At 58.5% G+C, this 22,423-nt stretch overlaps 1 protein-coding gene across 1 annotated transcript in view; it reads right to left on the reverse strand.

Moving 5' to 3' along the window:
- CELSR3 (cadherin EGF LAG seven-pass G-type receptor 3) overlaps positions 1 to 22,177 on the reverse strand; it is a 31,341-nt gene extending 9,164 nt beyond the window's left edge. The window contains 23 exon segments of the mRNA XM_041462819.1: positions 398 to 565; positions 826 to 1,006; positions 1,327 to 1,476; positions 1,953 to 2,136; positions 2,579 to 2,788; positions 3,503 to 3,597; positions 5,829 to 5,930; positions 6,017 to 6,200; positions 6,509 to 6,629; positions 6,805 to 6,946; positions 7,201 to 7,369; positions 7,630 to 7,740; positions 7,883 to 8,068; positions 8,306 to 8,475; positions 8,649 to 8,774; positions 9,235 to 9,398; positions 9,593 to 9,750; positions 10,164 to 10,252; positions 10,637 to 10,752; positions 11,125 to 11,347; positions 12,917 to 13,549; positions 19,117 to 21,948; positions 21,951 to 22,177. Of these exon segments, the coding sequence (XP_041318753.1) occupies positions 398 to 565; positions 826 to 1,006; positions 1,327 to 1,476; positions 1,953 to 2,136; positions 2,579 to 2,788; positions 3,503 to 3,597; positions 5,829 to 5,930; positions 6,017 to 6,200; positions 6,509 to 6,629; positions 6,805 to 6,946; positions 7,201 to 7,369; positions 7,630 to 7,740; positions 7,883 to 8,068; positions 8,306 to 8,475; positions 8,649 to 8,774; positions 9,235 to 9,398; positions 9,593 to 9,750; positions 10,164 to 10,252; positions 10,637 to 10,752; positions 11,125 to 11,347; positions 12,917 to 13,549; positions 19,117 to 21,948; positions 21,951 to 22,143 (6,707 nt within the window). The 5' untranslated portion in view covers positions 22,144 to 22,177.
- Between the last annotated feature and the right edge of the window lie 246 nt (positions 22,178 to 22,423).

Genomic DNA, 22,423 nt, shown 5'->3' on the forward strand with positions numbered 1-22,423 from the left:
GCAGCCACCAAAAAGCAGAGTGCACTTAGGAGAGAAGACACACAAACGTGTGTGGGGGCAGGAGCCACAGAGAAGAGGGGTGACTGACAAGGCTCTTCTGCCAGCAGATACAACTGCTCTCCTAAAGTGGAAATATGGGAGCCAGAGTGTGGATGTGACACTGAGGGAAATGGGTTCGTGGTGGGTTTGGCAGTGCTGGGTTAATAGTTGGACTCAATGACCTTAAAGGTCTTTTCCAAACGAAATTATTTTGACCCTGTGCCCTCCCCAAAGAAACAAATCCCATGGGAGAGGACGGAAACCCCCACATCCCAGTGCTGCTCAGGGAAACCTGGGGTACAAGGAGGTGTGTGGGGAAAGCAGCTCAAAGAGAGTGGCCCAGCCATGCTCAACTCACAGGTTGGAGTGGTTCCACTGGACACAGAGAGGTTTGCTCCTGTTGGCTGTCTCCAGTAGGTAAAATTCCAGCACAAGAGGGGTGTCCAGGGGCCCTTGCAGGAAGGTGTGATTGCTGAACACAGACACACTCACAATGGGAGAATTCATCACAGGATTCTTGGGGAGCCTGCAAGGAGCAACAGAGCTCTACCATCACTATCACTGCATGGCAGCTACAGACCCCCAGAGACTTCTCAGGTGTCCTGCTCTGCCATCTCAGAAGGAAGAGCTCTGCTCAGAATACAACCCGGGCTGGGAAACATGGCACAGAGCAGCACCAAGGCTGGGAATTGCAGAAAGACTTGGCAACTGCCAGAGGGAACAGAACAGAGTCCAGCCAGCCCCTCTCCCCCGGTGCTTGTGGGGGCAAAGGGGAGGAGGATGTACCTGACGCTGCGGCGATCCACTTGGTAGCGTGCAGGCAGCAGCCCCCCGAGGGTGCGGTACATGATGAGGATGACCACAGTGAGAGTGGGCTCAGGCTCTGGCAGCGCCTGCCTTGGGGAGGAGTTCTCCACAGTGTAGTTCCCTTCACCCCCAGCCAGCGTGGGCACTGCTGTGGGGACAGCTGTGCACACAACCGGGTGGTGAGAACACACACACACACATACACACAAAAAAACCACAAACACATGCCAGCATGTGCTGCTCTGAAGACAATTTGCAAGGCCATCAGGAGCCTTTGGGATGTCGTGAAGTGTAAAGCTCAGGATCTCAAAGTTGGCCCTTGGACCTCTGACAAAGACATGTCCCAGTAGGGTACATGCAAACTAAATGGCTTTTACAGGTCATTCCAACCCAAACCTTTTTATTCTACATCTGATTCTACATCTTTCCTGCCAGCTGTACCCATCCATGTTGTTTCTTGAGTGATGCTCTCGTGCTCACCTTCGGCTTTTGGAGGGCTCAGCACTGACAGCGGCAGCACCACGTGGGTGTGGGGGTCCCAGGCAGGCTGGCCCCGGAAGAGGCTGCTGTGGTAGCGAGGATAGCGCCGGCGGATGTGCGAGTGGTTCTCCATGCGATCGATGCTCAGCACTGTGGAGGAGCAAGGTAGTGAAAGTCAGCTCTGGGATGGACACTTGGAGAGCAACTGTGCTCCAGAGCACCCCAGGATTCAAGTCCCTGGCAAAGGGACCGTACAAGCCACAGGCTGAGCTGGGGCTATGACCTCTATTTGGGCATGACACTAAATCTCAGTACCCATAGTGGTCCTTCCCAGCCCAGGTCCTTGCTCTGCCATAGGGCAGACTACTCCTGCCACCAACACCAGCTGCTTTTTCACTAGAGACTGGAAACTGTGAGCAGGCAGCACACTCTGGGCTCTGCTAGCTCTTGGAGGTCAGCTAGTCCAGGCAGGGATGGGACCAGGACATCTCTCACAAATGCCTCCCCATGTTAGAGAGAGCCATCAAGGACATTAGCAGCACGCTCCCTGAGATGCAGTGAGATGAGAAGGGAACAAGGTGTGATGGAGGAGTGTCCCTGCACCACCTCAGCCAGCTCCTACTCACTGATGTTGGGGGTGACGACACCGACGGGGTTGAGGTAGGTGAGTTTCATGTTGCTGGCCAGCGTGCCCGAGTAGTTCCGCAGCTGCTCCATGAGGCTGGCGCTGCCGTGCTCCCCGTGGGGCAGCATGGCCCAGTGCTCCCGGTTCTCAGGTGCCAGCACAGAGCTGCCTGCACGCAGCAGGTTCTGAACGGGAGAGACGTGAGGACAGAGGGTGAGCGTGGCCTTTGGGCCTCTCCTGACCACCCCCAGACTGCAGCACTGTGCTCTCTGCACAAGGGCTCTGGGAAGAGAGGTACTTCCTACTGTGATGGGCCCCCACCCTCAATTCTCATCAACCAGTGCCCTACGGAGACGTCTTTCCTGCACCCTTGCCATGAGGGACCTGCCAGCAGCAGTAAGATCTCCCTTTGCCTTCCCAGGCTGAGCAAACCCAGTGCTCTGCCTCTCCTCAACCACTCAGCTCCAGCCCTGACCACGCAGATCTTGCTTCCCACACTGCTGGTGTGAACCGAGGAGCCCAGTACTCCCGACAGGGTTCCACCACATCCTCAATCCCCTCAGAAACACAGGGCGGCTGCTAAGAGAAGCAGCAACAGAAGCCCCTCTGACGTGGGGGAGGACTCACCTCGTTGAAGTGCGCATCCTGCGTGGCTGTGAGGCCAAAGCCGCGCTGCTGGCTCTCGAAGGCCATGAGGCGGGACAGCAGGCGGAAGGCAATGTGCACGTCGTTGCCAAAGTAGTGCTCCATGTGGTCTGTCACGGCACGGAGACGGTGGGCCAGCTTCTTGGCTTCAATTGTGTTGAGCTCAGTCTTGTTCCTCTCCAAGCCCTCTAGCTGTCAGTGGGGAGAAAAGAGAGGGTTAAACAATTCAGCAGGTTTGTCACTAGGAAACTGGGATGCTGCAGGCCCTGCTGGACACAGAGATTATTTCTGAAGCCATGGCAGAAGCCATGGAATGGACACTCACAGTGGTGGTCTCTAGAACAGGGAGAACATCTGGCAGAAACCAGCCTCCAGCAACACACCAGGGTCTGCACTGGCCTGGCTAACCCAGTGCCACACACGAGAGAGGCCAAGGAGATGAAAGGACAGGGCAAGGCCTGGCAATACTTCCCTGGAAACTCTCCTGGCTTCAGTTTCAATTCAGCCTAGATGACATGTAAGTGTTAAATACACTTGCCTGGATATTTCAAAGGGATTTGTCCCTGACAAAACTGGGGGGCTACAGAGGTCTCATGAAGCAGACATCCCACCAGCTTCAAACCGCTCAGCCCTGCTCAGGGTTATTTATTTTCCCCTCAAATACTCTGGCAGGACACAAGTATTTCTGAGGAGGACACAGATTAAATGAAGCCATGTGAACTTAGACCACTGCTCCCCCAGGAGGGATTTGGGGGAAGGAGGTGAGAAGAGAAAGGGACTGAGCACTGTGGCAAGGCCCTCTCATACCCCAGGCACCCCTGGAGAGCTGAGTGCTTTGAGTTCTGGCTGTGAGCCCTTGTTCAGAGGGCTCCTGCTCTGTCAGGGCTGCAGAGCTGAGAGGATTACCAGCACGGACAGCTCCTTGAAGGCAGGTGAAGTGCAGTTGAAGAGATCTGGCTCCAGCCAGCCCTTCTCCTCATCACAGTGTCTGATGGCTGCACCTAAAACAAGGAGGAAGGGCTTGTTGGAAATTCAGCACAGGAGACATGGCTGATCCTTTGCACCAGCTAATGGCACTGACAAGTGATGGGGAGAGCCTGTAACACCCCAGGGCCATCATCCTGCTCTGCACCAGTGCAAACCATTCTACTCTTGGTTTGTGAAACCTCAGCAAGCTGCTGCCACCCCCTCCCTCCAGGAGCTGGGTGCCTATACGTGTTTTGGGGCTGCATCATGCCAGGTGCCATCACACAGGACTGCAAAAAGGACTGACTTGGCAGGACCCAGGCTGGAAAAGCCCAAGGGGACATGACTTGTCCTTAGGCAGCCCAAGCAGCTCTAGGCATCCCCAGCTGACAGCCTGCAATGCCTGCTGAGGTCCTGCTCTCTCTACAGGGCAAAGCCACCCCAGGAGCACAACAGCCCTGCTGTTGGGTTGGAAAACCAGCCCTTGAGATGAGCTCCTTCAGCCAAGGGGGATGGAGGAGTGGGATGGTAGACCCAGTGTGGAGGATCCAGCAGTGTGGGTTCAGTATTTAGTGACAGCCCCCAGTCCCTGGCTGGAGCCCAAGCATTTGTGTACAGCAAGGGAGTTTCCAAAACTTAATGGGATAAGATGTTAACCACCACCAAAAATGCAGCTAAAGCCAACACGGAGAAAAGCGCTCTCAGCTGGGTGTGTTACCACAAACACCTTGAGCAAGAGAAACCAGGCAGCCCCAGTGTCCCCAGCAGGACTGTGGAGCAGGTCCTCCTGGGGACAGCATCAGGGCACAGGAGCCCACCCAGGGGCCCATGGCTGGGAGAGGGTAGCAGGGGAGGGCAGGGAGAGGCAGCATAGAGCAGACTCCACTTGCTGCTCAGAAAAGCCCCAAGGACAAGCATACCCCCTTCCACCACCTCCAGCTCCTAGCAGTCCTCCCAGCCACCCTTCTCCCAGCTGCAGAAGCACAGGGACCAGTGCCATTGCAGCAGGGAGCAGGAAGAACAAGAAGTCTCCATACTGATGGCATTCCCCTTGCACAGAACAGAGATTGACTCAGATGCAGATCTGAGCAGAATCTGACCCCCAGGTCCCTGTGCCTTCCCCTGCCAGCCAGGCAGAAGGAACAGGACCTTGTGCTGTGCCTGCCTATCAGTTCCTGCTCCCGTCCTACCACCCCCCACTCAAGTAGTTTTCCCTTCTTCCACCCCACTGCCATTCCTCCCTGGCCTCCCCACCCACTGTTCACCATCAGCTCCTTCCCTGCCCAGCCTAAGCAAGCGAGTGCCATCCAGGAGAGCCAGCCTCCATCCCAGCCAGGGAGCAGAGCACAGAGCTGCCCAGAGCCAACACCGCAGGCTAGGCACAGAGGGTGGCAAGGGCTGCATGCAGCTGCAGCTGGGCTTGTACTGGTTAGTGAGCTGGGAGCAGGGAGCACTGTGTAGGAGCAGTGAGACCAGGCAAAGCATTGGGAAGACCCTCGGCAGCTCCAGAAGCAATGGGGAAAGCGCAGGGGTGTGCAGGGTGTCAGGCAGGGAGCAGGGAGGGAAAGCCATGTGGTGCAGCCCTTAGAGCACAGGAGGAAGGAGATGAGAACAACCTTACCTGCACCCCTCAAGCCTGTGCACGGAGGGCGAGAGAACCAGGGAGAGAAGCGACAACAGTTAGGAGCCAAACCTGCCTCCTCCGGGGGCGAAGGGCTGGGGAAGGACAGGGCTTGTATTGTCCCCTGGGGCTTGCACTGCCCTACACTCCCAGACACCCTGCTGACACCTTTTCTGTCACTGAGAACAGCTTTGCCTCCTCCAGCTCAGGATGCTGACTCCTACCCAACATTCACCTGACAGCACACTGTGCCCCGCTTCCCTTGCAGGGCACACGGGGATGGGGCTGGTGGAGCCACAGCAAGGCACTGTGGGTGCTGTGCCAGGCCTGAGCTCAGCCTCGAGCCTGGTGAACCCAAAAAGCAGCAGGAAGAAGATGGACACCAAGACTGAGGGAACAGCACAGCCCCATGGCTGGGTGATGGGTCTTATATCCCATAGCTTTTACCCAACCCCAGTCCTATGGCCAGTGCCCTCTGCTCTCTGCTCTTCCCCAGGCTGTGGCATTTTCTCTTCCAACTTCCTTCTCCCAAACTTCAAGCCCAGCTGAACGGGACTGGGGTAGTGCAAGAACAGAGTGATATTGCCAGGGCTGCTACAGGACAGCCAGGCTGCCCCCTCCCCTCTCCAGCACGTCCCCACTCACCCAAGGAGCCTTTGGGACACAGCACTACAGCCGACAAGCCAAACTTGGTCTGGGGCCACCACACACCTGCCTTCAGGCTTTTGGGGCAGCCGTCGTAGAGCACTGTGGAGACACACTGGTCACAGGGCCAGGCCACTGACACCACGCCCCGTGGCACCAGCTGCCCACTCTGCCGTGCCCACACTCACCCTGGCAGCCGCTGGGTGTCACCTCGGCAAAAGGGCTGTCACAGCTGTTGCACTGGCGGCCAATGACCCCGGGGCGGCAGTGGCAGCGGCCAGTCTCCCTGTCACAGGAGCGCGAGGTGGAGCCCACGGGGTAGCAGTCACAGGGCAGGCAGGTGTCACTGCCTCTGGGGCGGTAGTGGAAGTCCTGGGAGGAGATGGGGAAAGCCATCAGAGCCCAGAGGGCAGCAGCCGAGGCTGGCTGGGGAACCCCTGGAGCCAGAGAAGGTCAAGGCATTCCTGATTTTCAAGCACCCCACTGCTCCCATCACCACCATGCTGGTCCAGGAAGGCTGTACAGAGGAGCTGAGCAGGGATCCAGCCCAGATATGGGCACCCAAAGCAGGACCTGGGCAACTGCCAGGCCTTGGTGGAGGTACAAGGAACAGCATCAAGAGCAAGCAGGGTTTCAGAGAAGCCATGGTCCATGTCCCCATTGGCACAGCTGCCCCTCACCTTGCAGTGGCACTGCCCGTTGGTTTTATTGCAGTCGGGGTCAAAGCCTTTGTTCACATCACAGTTACAGGGCCCACAGGTGGGGTTTCCCCACCAGCCCTTTGGACACTGCTGGTCTATCCTAGGGAGAGAAATATCTTTGATATTACAACAAGCAAATTCCCTGGGCCTTGTTCTGCCACCAGTCAGCAGCTCCAAGGAGGAAGGTGGTACTGAGAAGTCCCTGGTTACATATCCAGGATGAGAGGCCAGCATGGAGCCAGGCCCAAAGGCCACAGTCCTGCCCCGTGTCTCACCTGTGCTCACAGTACTGCCCAAAGAAGTTCCCACTGCACTCGCACACGTAGCCCAGGCGCGAGCCTGGCTTGCGGCGACACACCGACTTGTTCTTGCAGGGGTTGAGGTGACACACATCCACACAGTCCCCTCCGTAGTACCCTGAGGGGTGGACAGAGACCACCATGTAAAGCAAACACCTTCTCTCTGAGAGGTGCCACAGTACCAAGGAGTGAATTCAGGGGGCTCAGGAGGGATAGTGCCCTCCAGAAAAATCGATGAGTGTCTGACAGGGATGTGACTTGCCCAAGGCAGGGACAGGAGAGCAGTCACAGGCCAGGAGGGAGTCACAGGGGGAGAGGAGAAGATAAGCAGGCACGAAGAGCAGAGGAGTGGCAGGGTGCTGCAGGTCCTACCTGGCTGGCAGACACAGGAGTAGCTCTGCCACTCATCCTTGCAGACACTGTTGGCTGGGCAGGGGTTGGAGTCGCAGGGGCTTGGTACACTGCAGCCAGCCTCCACCCGCAGGGCATGGCTGGGCTTGGGCAGCACGATCCCGGTGACGCTGTCACCCAGCCGCACACCCTGCAGTGCAGGGGACAAACTCACAGTGAAGCCAGGACAGACACATGGGGCTCCAGCTCTCCTGCCCTCCACAGACCCCAGCAGCAGCCACTCGCCATCCTCCCCATTTAATGCTACCCCATGGCACTTCAGAGCCTTGAATGCCCAGAGGGAGAGCGACACCAGGAGGATGGATGCTGGCAGCAGTTGCCAGACTTGTGTTTCCAACTTTCCACATAACAAACCCGCTGAAAAGGGAAGGCTCAGAGCAATGGACTCACCTGTATGCAGCCCCTCAGCCCATTCTGCACCTCGCCAGAGCCCAGGACTCCCCCCACATGCAGGTGTTTCACCTTCAGGCCATGCAGTTCATTTCCCACAACCACCGTGTCCTGCAGAAGGGAGTAACACGAGGCAATGGCCACCAGCCCTGGCCCAGCCCTCTCAGGGGGTGCAGAGGTACAGCTCTGCCTGTGTTTGCCAAGCATCCCCCACAGCTCCTGCCCTGGTGCCAGGGTCTTAAGCAGCCCCTACCTGGTAGAGCCCGAAGTCCAGGGTGAGGGTGATGACGTAGCGTGAGTCTCGCCCGCTGTGGACATCCCGCAGCTCCAGCTGGAGGTCGTGCCACTTCCCATCACTGAGCTGCAGCTGGTCCAGGAGAAGGCTGGTGCTGCGCCCTGACCCCCTGCTCACCATGAAGGAGAGCAGGCCCCCAGCCAGCTGCAGAAAGGGAGCAGCAACGCCAGCAGTGAGCAAAGACCTCACCAACCCTGGCTGCTTCCAGCCTACCCTCCATCAAAGCATGGGGAGGGAAATCCATCCCTGCTAAATGCCTCTCCCCTCAACTACCCTCTGCTTGGGATGGAGCCAGCAGGGAGAACGAGGTCCCCATGCTCTCCTGGGGCAGACAGCAGCAGAGGCTGGGCCATGGTGCTGCGGCTGAGGCTGTGGCCATACCTGGCAGAGCAGGGTGGTGTACTGGCCTGCGTGGGCCTGCAGAAGCACCCCATCCTGCTGGCGTGTCCGAAAAGCCAGCCCCAGGAACCACGGCACTGAGATCTTCACATCTGCCTTGAAGTCCCAGCTCAGGACACTGTTGCCCTGAAAATAGTGGGCATGGTGCATGGCTGGAAAGGAAAGTGGAGGTGAGGAGAAGGCAAGGGCACCTCACAGGGAGCACTAGATGCAGGGACAGCAGAGATAGTTCATCTCACGTGGATCCATTACTCTGCTTCCACAGCAACCCCAGCACAGCCTTGCACCCCACCCTGCCCGTGCCCAGCAGTGCCCACTCACTCACCATGGCGACAGTCTTTGCCCCCAAAGCCAATAGGACAGAGGCAGGAGTAGGTCCCCCAGCTGACAGAGCAGGTGCCACCGTTCTTGCAGGGGTTGGAGTCGCAGAACGTGTGCTTGGCGTGACATCCTGGAGATATCAAAGCCACCTGTATCAGCCTCAGCCAGTTCACCACCTCCCCCAGCCCCCAGGGAAAGGCACCGCTGCCTGCTGGCCCTTCCCCAGGCTGTCAGAGGGACAAGCCCTGCTGCTCAGTGTCTCCACACAGACCCTGCCTGCTCAGGGATAAGGGTTAAGGCTGCTGGTGATCCTTATGCCAGAACAAAGATACTCAGAGCTGGACTGATGATCTGGCATCTCCCAGGTCAGCCAGCTCAACAGGCTCTGCACTTGGGATCAGGGGACATTCCCAGACTGTTAGCTGAGATGGGCATTGGATCATTTAGGGGGACCTGAAGGCCTTGTTCTCCAGTGAGAATCTGCTCAACTCCAGCTGTGGTGCCATGATGCTGTTACAGCCCAGCAGCACTGCTGTGTGAGAAGCAAATCCATTCCCTGGGCGGGCTGGCAGGAGCAGAGGCACTGGTACCTGCAGCAGTTCCGTTGTTGGCAATGTAGGAGGCCAGGTCAATGCGTTTGCTGTCGATGAAGAGGTCCCTCATGCATCCCACAAAGTCCCGGTGAGTGATGGGGAAGTTTTCTGGCAGGTTGGGGACCCCTCCAAGGAGCAAGGGACCTGTGAGGTCCAGGGACCTGCAGGATCAGAAGCCCAGGGCTTTAAGAGGTACAGTGACCTCACACTGGCCCAGCCAGCTCCCCAGTGCACAGGGCTGGGCTGGGAAGCAGACCTCCTCAGGGACAGGCACACACAGCCAAGGTCCTGGATGTGAAGGCCTGGCTCCACAGGGGACCACCCTTCCCCACCACAGCAGTTCCAAGGAACTCACTTTTTCGAGCTGGTCTGCACACCTTCTGCAGCACAGGAGTAGTTTCCAATCTCGCTGCCAAACTGCAGGGCCACTGAAGCATCACATTCATCTATTGTCAAGATGGCCACCTTGTCCTTGGAGGGGCCCTGCACCACCCCCAGGGTGCTGACCTTGGGCTGAAAGCAAATGAAGGGTGTCAGCAGCACACATGCCTCAGACCCCAGCACCCAAGGGTTCACACAACAGCAAGGAAAGGCCTGAGCAGCCCAGGCTCAGCTGTGCTCCTGAGGTGGGAGCAACGCAGGATGGAAACCTCCAGCCAAGCCCAACAAGCAGCACCAGAGAGGGACATGGGCAAGGACACTGCATGCAGCACATTGCTGCAGCCTCCAAGCGAGGTCCTGAGTGTCACTCTGTCCCTGCACCCACCTATCTACTCCATTGCATCCATCCCTAAGGGCTGACAACCTCCTCTACCTTCTCTCCAGAGCCCCTGCCACGGGACAGAGGCAGAGAACAGGAGAGCCAGAGCTGCTCACTTGTGGGGAGAGAGAGCCATGAGTGCTGGGGACAGCTGGGGCACACGTACCTTGTTGTAGTAGCGGAGCTGCAGCGTGTGCCACTGGCCATCACTCACACCCCCCGGCAGGTAGGGGCTCACTACCGTGCTGGACTCTCCTGAGGAGACAGGGATGATGGCAGGCTGAGGGAAGCCAGGCAGCCTTCAGATGTTCCCACCCTTCCTAAGGCACCAAACCCCCTGTGCTGCTGATGGACTTGTGAAGCTCACAGTGACACAACAGCACAGAACAGCAGCAGAGAGACAAACACCGAAAGGGTTCATCCTGGTTTGTGCTCACAAATCACAGTCCTAAGCCCAGGGAGAGTCCTGATACACACAACTCATCCCCTGTGCTATCCACTGATGCTCACCAACACCTCCTAACCCTGCTTCCCTTAGCACAGCTTCCATCCGGGGCAGCATTCTTCTCTTCCCACTCAGCACAGGCCTTCTCACAGCTCCCATGACACAAATCCCACAACAGGCAGGGCCAAGTGTACCTGTGGAGTATTTCAGCTGGACCTGCCCCTGGATGATCTCCACTGCCAGGAAGTCGTGCCGCTCGTTCAAACGCCCATTGTAGAGCAGGAGGCCGCCGGGCTCCACAGTGCTGAACCTGGGGCAGGGTAGGAAGAAGGAGGGCAGGGTGTGTGCAAGGAGGACGTGGAGACCCCCTCTCTCCCGTGGCATGCACCAGCATCCCAGGACAGGGACACTAAAACCTGAGCATGGGGGCCTGGCATGGAGGCAGAGAGCTGGCAGCAGCAAAGGGCAGCAGCACTGCAGGAAGGCATGAGCTGATGCCAGTGCAGATTCAGAGCCCTTTGGCTAAAGGTGCCAGGGCAGCCCCATGGGGGAGCGAGCCAGTAACACAGGGGCGTGGAGAGCATCACCCAGATCGGCCCAGCGCGCCGTGCACAAGAGCCACCCGAGCAGGGCCAGGCGAACCAAGGACGCTGGTGTGCAGTGGAGGAGAGACAGAACTCACGAGAGGGCAAGGGTGAGGTGGAAGCGCTGGCGCAGGCCCCGGAACATGATGAAGGATCGCGGTGGGAAGGAGCGCGTGGACACCTCGCAGAAGGGCGTCTCAAAGCCGCCCGCCGGGCACTGGCAGCGGAAGCCGCCGTCGGCGCCGTCGGTGCAGGTGCCGCCGTTGCGGCACACGCCGGGCACGCACCGCCCCGCGCGGCTGTCCACTTCACAGTTCTCGCCTGCGGGAGCAAGGCCACAGGCTTGGGACGCATACACAGCAGCCACCCGCGTGCTCCTTGTCTTGGGAATGCAGACTTCAGCCTGGATTCAGGACAGGGCAGCTGAGGGGAAGGAGTCTGTGGAGCAGCTGGGGGCCAGGGAAGGATATGATAGCCCAGGTGTCACCCAGGTGTTCCCCAGAGTAGCCAGTGAGCTAGAGACCACTGCCAGCCCAGCACGAGCCACTGGGCTGGATGTGATGCCAGGTCTGGCTGAAGGGATAACTTTGGATCCAGTACAGCATGGAAATGTGACAGGAGGGCACTGGCCACTGCTGGGCTGCACAGTCCTAAGATTGGAGAAGCAAGCCAGGGAAGTCATGATAATGCTGAGAGTGCCTCCTTGGGCCCTGCCACCACACAAACCTGGGACAGGCATCTCAGTCCTGTCTCTGGGGTGTGGGGACTGCCCAGTGCCACCGAGCTCCTGTCAGTAGCTATAGAAGTATCATCCACGGCACTGGGAGCTTCCAAACACTGCATGCAAGTGGGAACCACTTGGAGAACAACAAATACCCTGGCACCTTGCTGGCATGGGTAACAGGGATGCCCCACGCCAGCTCAACAGTGCCGTGCAGGGCATCTGTCAGCCCCTTTTCCTGTGCTATTCCCACAGAACCCAGGGAACCACTCAGCTGAAGTCCTACGCCCCAGGCCCTGCTCCCATTACTTGCTCCGTGATACGCAAGGAGGATGAAGAGACAGCATGAAGTGACAGGCAAATGAGCTCATTAACCCTTCTGCTAATGGCTGTTCACGCTTCAAATGCCGGAGGTTAATTACCACTGACTCTGCTTATCTCACCAGGAGCCACCTAAAGAAGAGCTCCAGGCAGCCATCTGCTGCCATGCTCCCTCCCAACAGTCAGAGCAAGGCAGGGGATCCCTCCTCAGTAGCCAGAGGCCATCTCCCCTCATCCCCAGTTGCCAGTTCTCCACAGTCTGTTGGGAACTTGTGGCAACAAGACACTGGCTGGACTGTGAATTCCCCTGCCAGCCCTCCCAGCTCGGACCAGATCTGCCTGGCTCGGATCCTGCCTGGTGGGGCACCTAGGCCCAGCCTCCCCTTCTGCTCTGGCTGGGTTTCAGCTCAACCATTGCACATGGGGCCAGTGTGGCTCCACACCTCTGCCTGACCAGCTGAAGACTAAAGGCATAGGCTAAAACCACAGACTCCAATGCTTCCAGAGCCCACCACACTCCTAGCATGGGGCACAGCCAGGAAGCCTCCTGTGCCCCAGGCTAGCATAGTCTAGCTTAGTCCTCCTGCTCTGTGAGAAGGGGTGGAAAGCGATGGCCAGGGTCCCCAAGAGTCCTCCATGCCAACTCCCTACAAAACAGATTTCTATGGCAACCTCAGCCCTGCACATGCAGCTCCATGGAAACACAGACCTGGGAGCAGAGCTGGACCTCTGCAGGCACAGAGAGGCTCTGACACCCACTGCCCTGCTGGGAAGAGCACCTGCCATGGCGACAGCAATGCCAAGGGATGCTCCCACCCCTCCCGGAGGGCCCCAGCCCCAGCGCTCACCGCTGAAGTGCTGGCGGCAGACGCAGGTGTATCCCCCCTCCTTGCGGGTGCAGATCCCCCCGTTCAGGCAGGGGTTGGAGTAGCACAGGTTGATCTCCGTCTCACAGTAGTCCCCAGTGAAGCCCTGGGGGCAGCGGCACCGCAGGCCCGCGATGGGGTGGATGGGCCGAAAGAGGGTGGAGTGAGAGGCGATGAAGGGGGCAGAGCTGTCGAACTTGAGGACGGAGATGCACTTCATGTAGTTCTGGCAGGGCTCCCGCAGGCACACGTTGTCGTCGAAGGGCAGCACCTCCAGCATGGAGGTGCCGGTCAGCACCATGCGCTTCATGTACAGCTGCTCCTGCAGCTCCTCCGAGCTGAAGTAGCGCCCGCCCCACGGCGCCAGGGCTGAGAAACTGACGTTGAGTACCGTGCCTCCCACGTCCGTGTCGTTCTGGATGTTGAAGATGAAGATGTCCTCCTTGGGCGTCGCGAGCACGGTGGCCACTCCTTCCAGAAAGGTGGAGAGCAGCGGGGAGAGGAACCGCTCCTGCCACATGTTCTCCAGCCGCACCGTGATGCTGTTGGCAAGCATGTCCTCCGTGATGATGATCACGCGCAGGACGCACTGAGCTGTCACGCTGTGGATCCCGTCTGTTGGAGGGAACAGGAACATGCTGCAGGTCTCTGCCTGCTGCTTGGAGGGCCTTCCCCTCCCAGCCCAGGGCAGAGCCCTGCACCCCAGTGTGGCCCCCAACAGGTCCGAGTCCCTGGTAAGGCAGCCTGGAGCCACAGCCCCAGAGGTTAGTAGGGGGACACCTGGGATGGAGGGGGAGTGGCCGGTGTGGCTGCACCTTCTCCCCCCCATCAGGCTCTCCACTGAAAGAACTCTCAGGTTTTCTCCTTGTCCTGGGTCTCGGCAGCAAACTGAGCTCTCAGGAACAAAGGTGCTCAAGAACAGAAGGAAGTCCCAGCAGGAAGTTTGGCAAACACAGGAGCTGATGCCAGGGCCTGGGGTGTTTTGCTTCCCTGCTGTGCCCTGTCTGCCTTCCCCATGCTGCCTTTTCCTGCTCTCCTCCTGCCATTTCCTTCCTCTCTCCTCCAGGCTCTCCCAAGCTTTTGCGCTGGTCTCCCTGCTTTCCCCCTTCTCACCATCTGCTTTGCATCTCTTCCTCTCTCAGCCCATCTCTGGTTTGTTTAATTCTCTTTAATCTCTGTTTTCCTTGGAAACAAACTCCTTCCCTTTGGGATGGCACACCACACGAGCAATCTCCCTAGCAGGAGCAGAGGAAGAGGAGCGTGCAGGGACACGCCTGCCTGCTCCCTCTCAGGACCTTGGCCAGCAGCAGCAGCAGCAGCAGCAGCAGCAGCAGCAGCAGCAGCAGCAGCAGCAGCAGCAGCAGCAGCAGCAGCAGCAGCTCACCCGCACTCCCAGCCAGCGGCTCAGGCTGCAGGGGCACCCAGCACAGCCCCAGCGGGCAATGGTGCAGCTTCCATCCTGTGATCTGTGATCATGGGCCCCTGCCCCATCCCACCACCAACTCCCAGACACCCAGTGGATCCTGACAGCCCAGGACACCCCAGACACCTCTGACAGTAGCTTTGGCTGGGGTGACCAGCTGGGAGAAGCCTGTCTGCTGCCCCACAGGAGAATGCCTCCTGTCACCTGAGCCCCTTCTGGCCTCAGCACAGGCTCCAGCAGGCAGACCCGGACTTCAGCATGGCAAGGCAAGACCATGCCAATCTTGGTAGCCCTAGAAATGCTCGATGGGGCTCATCAGGAACCTCACTGCTCTTGAAATGAAGCAATCCATCTTCCAGCCCATTGCCAGCACCCCAACGCTGGTGCCCCATGGGCATTAGCAGCACACAGCTGCCACCTGTTGTTCCCATCCCCATCTCCCATCCTACATTCACCTGAGAGCCTCAAACCCCCACATTTCCCTGGAAAAGTGGCTCTCCATCATCATACCAGCACAACAGTTACATCAGCACATCTCAACAGTGACTCCCATGCCCAACCCCGGATCCCAAGCCTTGCTGTAACCTCCCCTATGTGCTTCACCTCCTCCAACCCACTGCAAGGAGGCCTGAGGAGCAGCAGGATTCCTGGCACCCCAGTCAGCCCCATCCCCGATGAGGATCAGGTGTGCAAATGCCAGCTGCTCATCCCTCACCCATGGCCCAGCTCCAAGCCTCACGTACAAAGCTGCCTTTACTGCTCTTCTCTTGCCATGGCTGCTGTGCTGCAAAGCCTTTTGATTTCCCTCAGCCCTGTTTGAAGTTTGCAGTGCAGGAGGATTTACAAATTGAAACATCTCTCTTTCTTTCACCTCTCTCTGCTCTTCAGAAGGTGAAAGCTTTCTAGTGACCCTGCAAATTCCTGTGCAAGCAGCAGCCTGCACGTCAGGACTGGTGCTCTGGAGATAAGGCTGGCTCCAGGCTGGGGGAGCAGCATGCCAGTGTAGTCATCCAGGAGCTAATCTCCTGGAGGAAAGGGGGGGTGCTTCTCTCTGAAGGCAAACTGCTCCCACCCCATATGAAGCAAGGTGAGAAAGCACTCCTCTGTGTGACACCCTGCCTGCTCTGGCACAGAAGGCAGCATGAGCAGCAGCAACAAAATAGCTCCATTCAGCATCTGGTTGGACATGCAGGGTATCTAGATCTGTCTGGGCTCAGGGCAAGGAACTGGCATTGTCACCTCCACTCTCCAAGGCACATTCTCTCTGCAAGAGGCTCATGGGGTACTGAGACCACCCAGACCTGGGGGGCAGGAGCGTGAGGAAACCCACAAGTCACACATGGTGTAAGATGCTCCCCAAGCCACCACTAGCCTGGCAGCTCTCCCTGAGGAGCCACCTGGTGAGACAGTATCCCAGGATGCCACCACTTTGACACGATCCCTTCTCCACACAGCTGGGTCCTGCCCAGCTCCCTCCCCTCCCCTCTCCCTTTGTCCCTCCTCGCTGTTGGCCTCTCTGGTCAAGGCAAGCATGAGCTCCCTCCCCTCTCCTCTCCAGCTCCCAGCTCACCCAGAAGCAGCCACAAGGCCTGGGGACAGCTCTTGCTCTCCCCAGGGCCCCGTGCCCAGCAGATATCTGCCTGATTTATGGCTGTTATTAAGCCTTGGCTCACACGATGCTGAGGGCATCCTGAGGCAGGCTGGAGGCCAGTAATGCCTCACAGCAGCAAGGACTCTGTGCCTGGGGAAGAAAGTGAGTTGGAGGGTACCTGATGCCTTTGGCATCGCCCAGCCCACGGCAGGAAAGCCGAGCATCCCTTTTCCAGCTCCCCACAGCAATGGGGAGCCAGGGCTGGCCCACAGCCCTCCTCAGTAAGCCCCCTCTAACCCTGTCCCACCTCAGCATCACACCCAGGGCTGCCTCCCCCCTCCAAGCAGAGGGAAGCAGATGGTTAAGAGAATGACCCACTGCAAATGGGGAAAGAAAAAAAAAATAAAGCTACCAGAAGAAAGCCCAAAGCTGGCTGGAGGCACTGACCCCCCATGGGAGGCATTTTAATCACGAATGCTCAGCCTTTCTGATTAAATCCTGTGGCTGGAGAGCTGGTGCCTGGTGAATATTCATACAGAGTGAGGAGTCCTAGAAACACAGCTACAGGGAATGGAGCAAGGAAAAGGGACAAGGGGCTCTAACCCTTGTGCTGGACAGCATTGAGCCATCGTGTTTGCAATTCCAAGACTGACAATTACCAGCTTCCAAAACAACGAAGCTAAATAGCTCCATGTCCTCTTCTGCTGATTGGCAGCAACAGTGTCCAAGAGAGCAAAAGCCACGATTCTGACTGCAATGGCCACCCCAGAGACAGCAAGGGTGCTCTGGGGACAGACAGGGTGACTTTCATGTTTGCAGGTGAGGAACAGTAAAACACTTCCAGACAGAGAAGCCAGGAAAAGAGACAGGTATCAGTATAGTGAACATTCCTCACTGCTGCTGAAGGGCTTTGGCAGACCTCTCAACATTTTCATAATGTTTTACCAGTTAAGAGATCTGGAAAGTAAATCAGGCTCCCATCACCCAGCACAGAAGATGAATGCCATTCTCCTGCACCTGAGCCTCCACACTTACCACCAAGCCCAGAGAAACCAGTCTGAAATGGTTTGAAGTCAAAATTATGTCAGTCTCTCACCCTGCCCTGATTTCAGAGTGCTGCTGGCCATGGACAGCCCCTCCATGACCTGTCCTGCATCCTCAGGAGCCAAGAGCAGATTTTAGCAGCCAGAAGTGTCCACACTTCTGAGAGAAGCTGAGGTCAGTTTTGAGGCTATCAGCCCCACTGGAAGGGCACTGGTTTGTGGTGGCCCAAGTCTTCTGCCTCCTGCAAGGGGCTGAGCTAAGAATACACACAGCTCACAGGCAGGCAAAATGGCCCCTTGCCCTGTGTTTTAGGGGGATTCAGCATCCCTCAAATGCACCATAAAGGCAGGGAAGTCACTTCCTCCTAGGATGCTGACCCCTGGGGCACCCACATAGGTGCTACTGCTGTCTCCCAGCAGCAGGAAGGTGCTCTGCCAGGCACAGTGTCTGGGGCAGACAATGCAGCCGGGTCTGAACGTCCTGGCTGCCAGCTCTGCAAACCCACCCTCTGCACACAGCGACAGCATGGGGCCGGCGGAGCTGCCAGCTGGGCGGGGGGCTCCCAACAACAAAGACTGAAAAACCAAACTAGGCTGCCACCTCCACAGCCAATGTAAAAGCCAACAAAAGGCCCATTTTCCAGCATCTCACTTCCCTCGCCAGAACAGCTCTTCCCCTTCCATCTTCTCCCCTCCTCGAGCACACCTCTCCCATTCTCCCTTCCCGCTGGAAGATGACGACATTCTAATTGCAAGGGCCCCCTTGCCACGAGGCGGCTCGATACAGGACTTCAGGATGTGATTGTCTCCTGCCTTTGTGCAGGGTTAAGTGTGTGAGGAGGCAGGGCTTGCATAAACACACAGGGGCAGAAGCTGGAGAGGTCAAAAGCACCCCCACCTCCAGCAACGGGCATGTGTTCGCCTGCAGCCGCTCTCACCAGCCCTGCGGCTACAATTAGCCCCGGAGAGCCCCAGCCCACGGCCAGGCTGGTGCTGCTCATGCAGGATTGCCTTGAACAGGTCTCCTTATAAAGCCCTTGCTCAACCTTTTGAATGAGATCCTCCTCTCACAGAATAAGCCAGACTGAGAGAGCTAAAAGGGAAGGCGGCTGGTAGCTGATGGTCAGGGGAGCATCACAATTTAGAGTACGGCTCCCCAGGCACTCCTGGCAATTCAGTGCTTGGCCCCTCCAGAGAGGGCTCTTGCCCTCCCTCCTGCAGCCACTCCATGCTTCAGCAATGGACAGATGCCTCCATTTCACATCATGCTACGAAAGGCTAGTGGTGAAGGCAAAGCTTAGGCTCTGGGAGCTCCAGGTCCCAACCCTGCTTGCTCACAGGCAAGCCCCATGGTCCATCTTTGTCCTGTCCTCAGCTGGGCTAGAGGGCACCCCAACACCCCACAAGGCCACCCCTAGCTACAGCTAGCATCTGTATTTGGATACTCCAACAACAAACACCATGCAAGAGTTCCAGGCACTGCACTCAGGCTTGTCACAGCTGTCCCCTGAACACTAAGCTGGCTGCAGAAAGGTGGCACTAGGCTTTGGAAGCCACCCTGCAAAGCAAGTGTTGGCAGGTGCCACAGCCAGAATCCGGACTGAAGCGTTTGCTGCTGGCAGCAGGGTGTTTAAGAGGGCTCCTTCTGCACTGAGCTCAATCCCCCTCTCCTGTGCAGAGCCAGGGAAGCACTCATTCCCGGCAGAGAGAAGAGCCACCTGGGCCTGGGAGCAAAGCAGTGTACCAGCCCCTGGGCCAGCAGCCTGGCCATCCTGGGAACTGCCTCTTTCCTGGGCCAGCACCCCAGCACACAACACAGTCTGGCTGGCCACAACACCTCCAAAGGTGCCTCACTAGCAGCCAGAAATGATCTCATAGCTCAGTAACGATGCTTTGTTCTGGCAGACCACTTCCAGCCTTGGCCCCTTTACGGAGCACTGCTCAACAGCCCGCCTCCCACGCCACCCCTCACCCCACTCCAGCAGTACTCTCTGACTGGAATGGACCCCCAGTCCAAATCTTGTTACCAGTCCCCACCCCCAATGCACAACGGGCTGCCCCAGAGGGACCTCGCAGAGCCCCCCAAAGGTGCTGTACTGAAGATTTAATGATTTTCACTCCCTACCTGTGACAGTCACCAGCATGGAGGCCACAAGCGGACGGTTGTTGTCCAGCTTACGGCTCAGCCTCAGCTCCCCGCTCGTTTGATTTACAATCAACAAGTGTAGTTCATTTCCCCGTTCAAAGGTGTAGAAGAGGTGGTCAGATGCATCTGGGTCATACGCTGGGACCTTCCCTATGACCCCCGAGGGGAAGGTGTTGGATTTATTGGACACGTAGTTATTGAACAGGATTTGGAAGTTCTTCAGAACAGGGCTGTTGTCATTCTGGTCAAGGAGTTTGATGTGGACTGTAGCTCTGCTGACCAGAGGGGCAGAGGTGGCCTGCACTACAATCACATATTCAGATTTTGTCTCATAATCCAAGTCTATCAAGGCTGTGAGCTCCCCAGAAAAGATGTCCATCTGGAATATCTCAGGAATGTTGCCTTCCACAATTTGGTACATGATCTGGGCATTGGGTCCCTCATCTGGGTCAACAGCTGTAATTTGGGCCACCACAGAGCCTACGATGCTGTTCTCCTTAACCAGGACCTCAAACTCTTCAGCAGGAAAGACAGGAGCATTGTCATTCACATCCTGAATGGTGACCTGGATGTGGACAGGAGTTCTCTGAGGAGGGATGCCCCTGTCCACAGCGTAGGCAGTCAGCTCATAGACAGGAACGTTCTCGCGGTCCAGCCTGCGCACGGTGCGAATGATCCCCGAGGTGGGCTCTATGGTGAAGTCTCCATCCCCGTCCTCCCCGTTCTGGAAGGTGTACTGCACCCGCCCATTGGTGTGGGCATCCCGGTCAGTGGCAGAGATCTGGAGCACGCTGGTGAAGGGAGGTGCATCCTCAGAGATCACGCCCTGGTAATGAGGGCTGACAAACTGGGGGGCATTGTCATTAACGTCATTCACCATGATTTCAACATATGTGGTGTCTGCCTTCTGGGGGATCCCATTGTCCTTGGCAGTGATAGCCAACGTATACGTGACCTGGTCCTCATAGTCCAGTTCTGCCTGGAGAGTGATGGCCCCAGAGTCTGGATCAATACGAAACTGAGGGACATTGTCTTCCAGGTAGTACGTGATGCGGGCGTTCTCCCCCACGTCATCGTCCGTGGCACTGATCACCACCACGGTGCTGCCCACAGGCCGGTCCTCGTTGATGCTCACGGAGTAGTGGGCACTCTGGAACACAGGCCGGTGCGTGTTGGCGTCGGTGATGTTGATGTGAACGTGGCAGTTGTCACGCAGGGTGCGATCAGAGGCTGTCACCGTGAGCACGTAGCGCCTCTCCTGCTTGTAGTCCAGTGGCAGAGACAGAGTGATGAGCCCCAGCCCACCCTGCGTGCTGATGGAGAAGCGGTTCCGTGTGTTGCCTCCTGTGATCTGGTAAGTGATGGCACTGTTCACGTCCCGGTCGACTGCCGTGACGCTGAGGACGCTGGTCCCCACAGCTGCGTCCTCGTTCAGGCGGATGAAGTATTCCTTCTGGGTGAACTCAGGCCGGTTGTCGTTGACATCCATGACAGTAATGGTGACGCTGGCTGAGGCAGATAAAGACGGAGAGCCATGGTCATGAGCCTCTACCCCAAAAAAATAGTGCTCGACGGATTCCCGGTCCAAGGGCCCACTGACTGTGATCCACCCCGTGGCACTGTTCACCACAAAGGGTGTGTCAGCCGAGACCCCCGTCAGTTTGTACTCCAGGCGCGAGTTCTCGCCGTAGTCTGCATCCACGGCCTGGATATGGATGACAGAGTGGCCAAGAGGAGCATTCTCCAGCACAGAGATTTGAAAAGGGGTGCTGACAAAAATGGGGGCATGGTCATTGATGTCCACCACCTGGATGCTCGCCATGCCAGTGTTGTTAGAAAGAGGAGGACGCCCCGCATCCTGAGCCCGGATCCTCAGGGCGTACTCCCGCTCCACCTCAAAATCCAGGGGGGCCACCACCTGTATTTCCCCAGTGACACTGTCAATGGAGAACTGGCCCCGACTGTTCCCACTGATGATGTTGTAGTGCACCAGCGCGTTGTTGTCCTTGTCCAGGTCCGTGGCGGTGACACGCAGGATCTCGGTGTGGGGCCGTATGTCCTCCCTCACTTGGACAATGTAGCGCTTCTCACTGAACTGAGGGATGTTGTCATTCTCATCAAGGACCGTGATGTAGACCTTGACAGTGGCGGAGCGGGGCCCCGGCTCGCTGCCCTGGTCATTGGCTTCCACCACCAGGGAGTACTTTTCCATCTTCTCCCTGTCCACTGGCCCGCTGGTGGTGATCAGGCCGGAGCGGGGATCAATCTCAAAGATGTCGTAGGCGGCCCGTTCATTGACAAAGCGGTAACGGATGTTGGCATTGGGCAGGGAGTCGACGTCGGTGGCCCGCAGCTGCAGAATGGGGTATCCCTCCTCAACGTTCTCCCGGATGGTCTCCCGGTACTCGCCCTGCTCGAAGACGGGGTCGTGGTCGTTGCGGTCGGCCACAGTGATGGCCACCATGGTGGTGGCGGAGAGCCGCGGTGCCCCGTGGTCAGTGGCCGTCACTCGAAAGTAGTGCAGGTCCATGCTCTCGCGGTCCAGGGCCTGGGTGGTGGAGATGAGCCCGGCCCGCGGGTCGATGCTGAACAGATCCCGCGAGCGGCTGTTCATCAGCGCGTCCATGGAGTACACCAGCCGCCCCGCCTCGCCCCCGTCGGGGTCCTGGGCCGTCACCGCCACCACCGCCGTCCCCGCCGGCTGGTTCTCCGCCACCTCCGCCTGGTAGTTGTACTGGGGGAACAGCGGGTGGCGGTTCGGTGCTGCGCGCCGGCCCCGCCGCCCCGGGGCCGGCGCCGGGACCAAAGGCAGCGGGCGCGGCTGGGCGGCGCGGGTGCCGGCCCCCAGCCCGCCGGCGGCGGCGGCGCCGTGGCCCCCAGCCCGGAGGGGAACAAAGGGAGCAGCAAGAGCGGCAGCAGCACCAGCAGTAGCGGCGGCGGCGGCTCCCGGCGGCGGCGGCAGCAGGAGCGGCTCGGGGCGGCCACCGGCTCCTCCGCCGCTGCCATGGTGCCTCGGCGGCCGCCGCCCGGCCCGGGCGCACGGCGAGGGCCGGGCCGGGCTCTCCGTGCCGCGGGCGCTTTGCGGAACGCGCGTCTCCCGGGCCGGGCGCGCCGGGCACTGCGGGCTGGCCGCTGCCGGCCCTGGAGCAGCGTGTGCCGCCCGCGAGCGAACCCCCGGGCGCAGCGCTGCCGGCCCGGTCTCTGCGAGGGGCTGCACCGGCCCGCCCCGGGTGAGGGGCTCCCGGAGCATCCCTGCCAAAGCTGCGGGGCCCGCGGACACCGGGAC

The sequence above is a fragment of the Pyrgilauda ruficollis genome, unplaced genomic scaffold (assembly GCF_017590135.1).
Source record: "Pyrgilauda ruficollis isolate IOZ18807 unplaced genomic scaffold, ASM1759013v1 scaffold10, whole genome shotgun sequence".
NCBI lineage: Eukaryota > Metazoa > Chordata > Aves > Passeriformes > Passeridae > Pyrgilauda > Pyrgilauda ruficollis.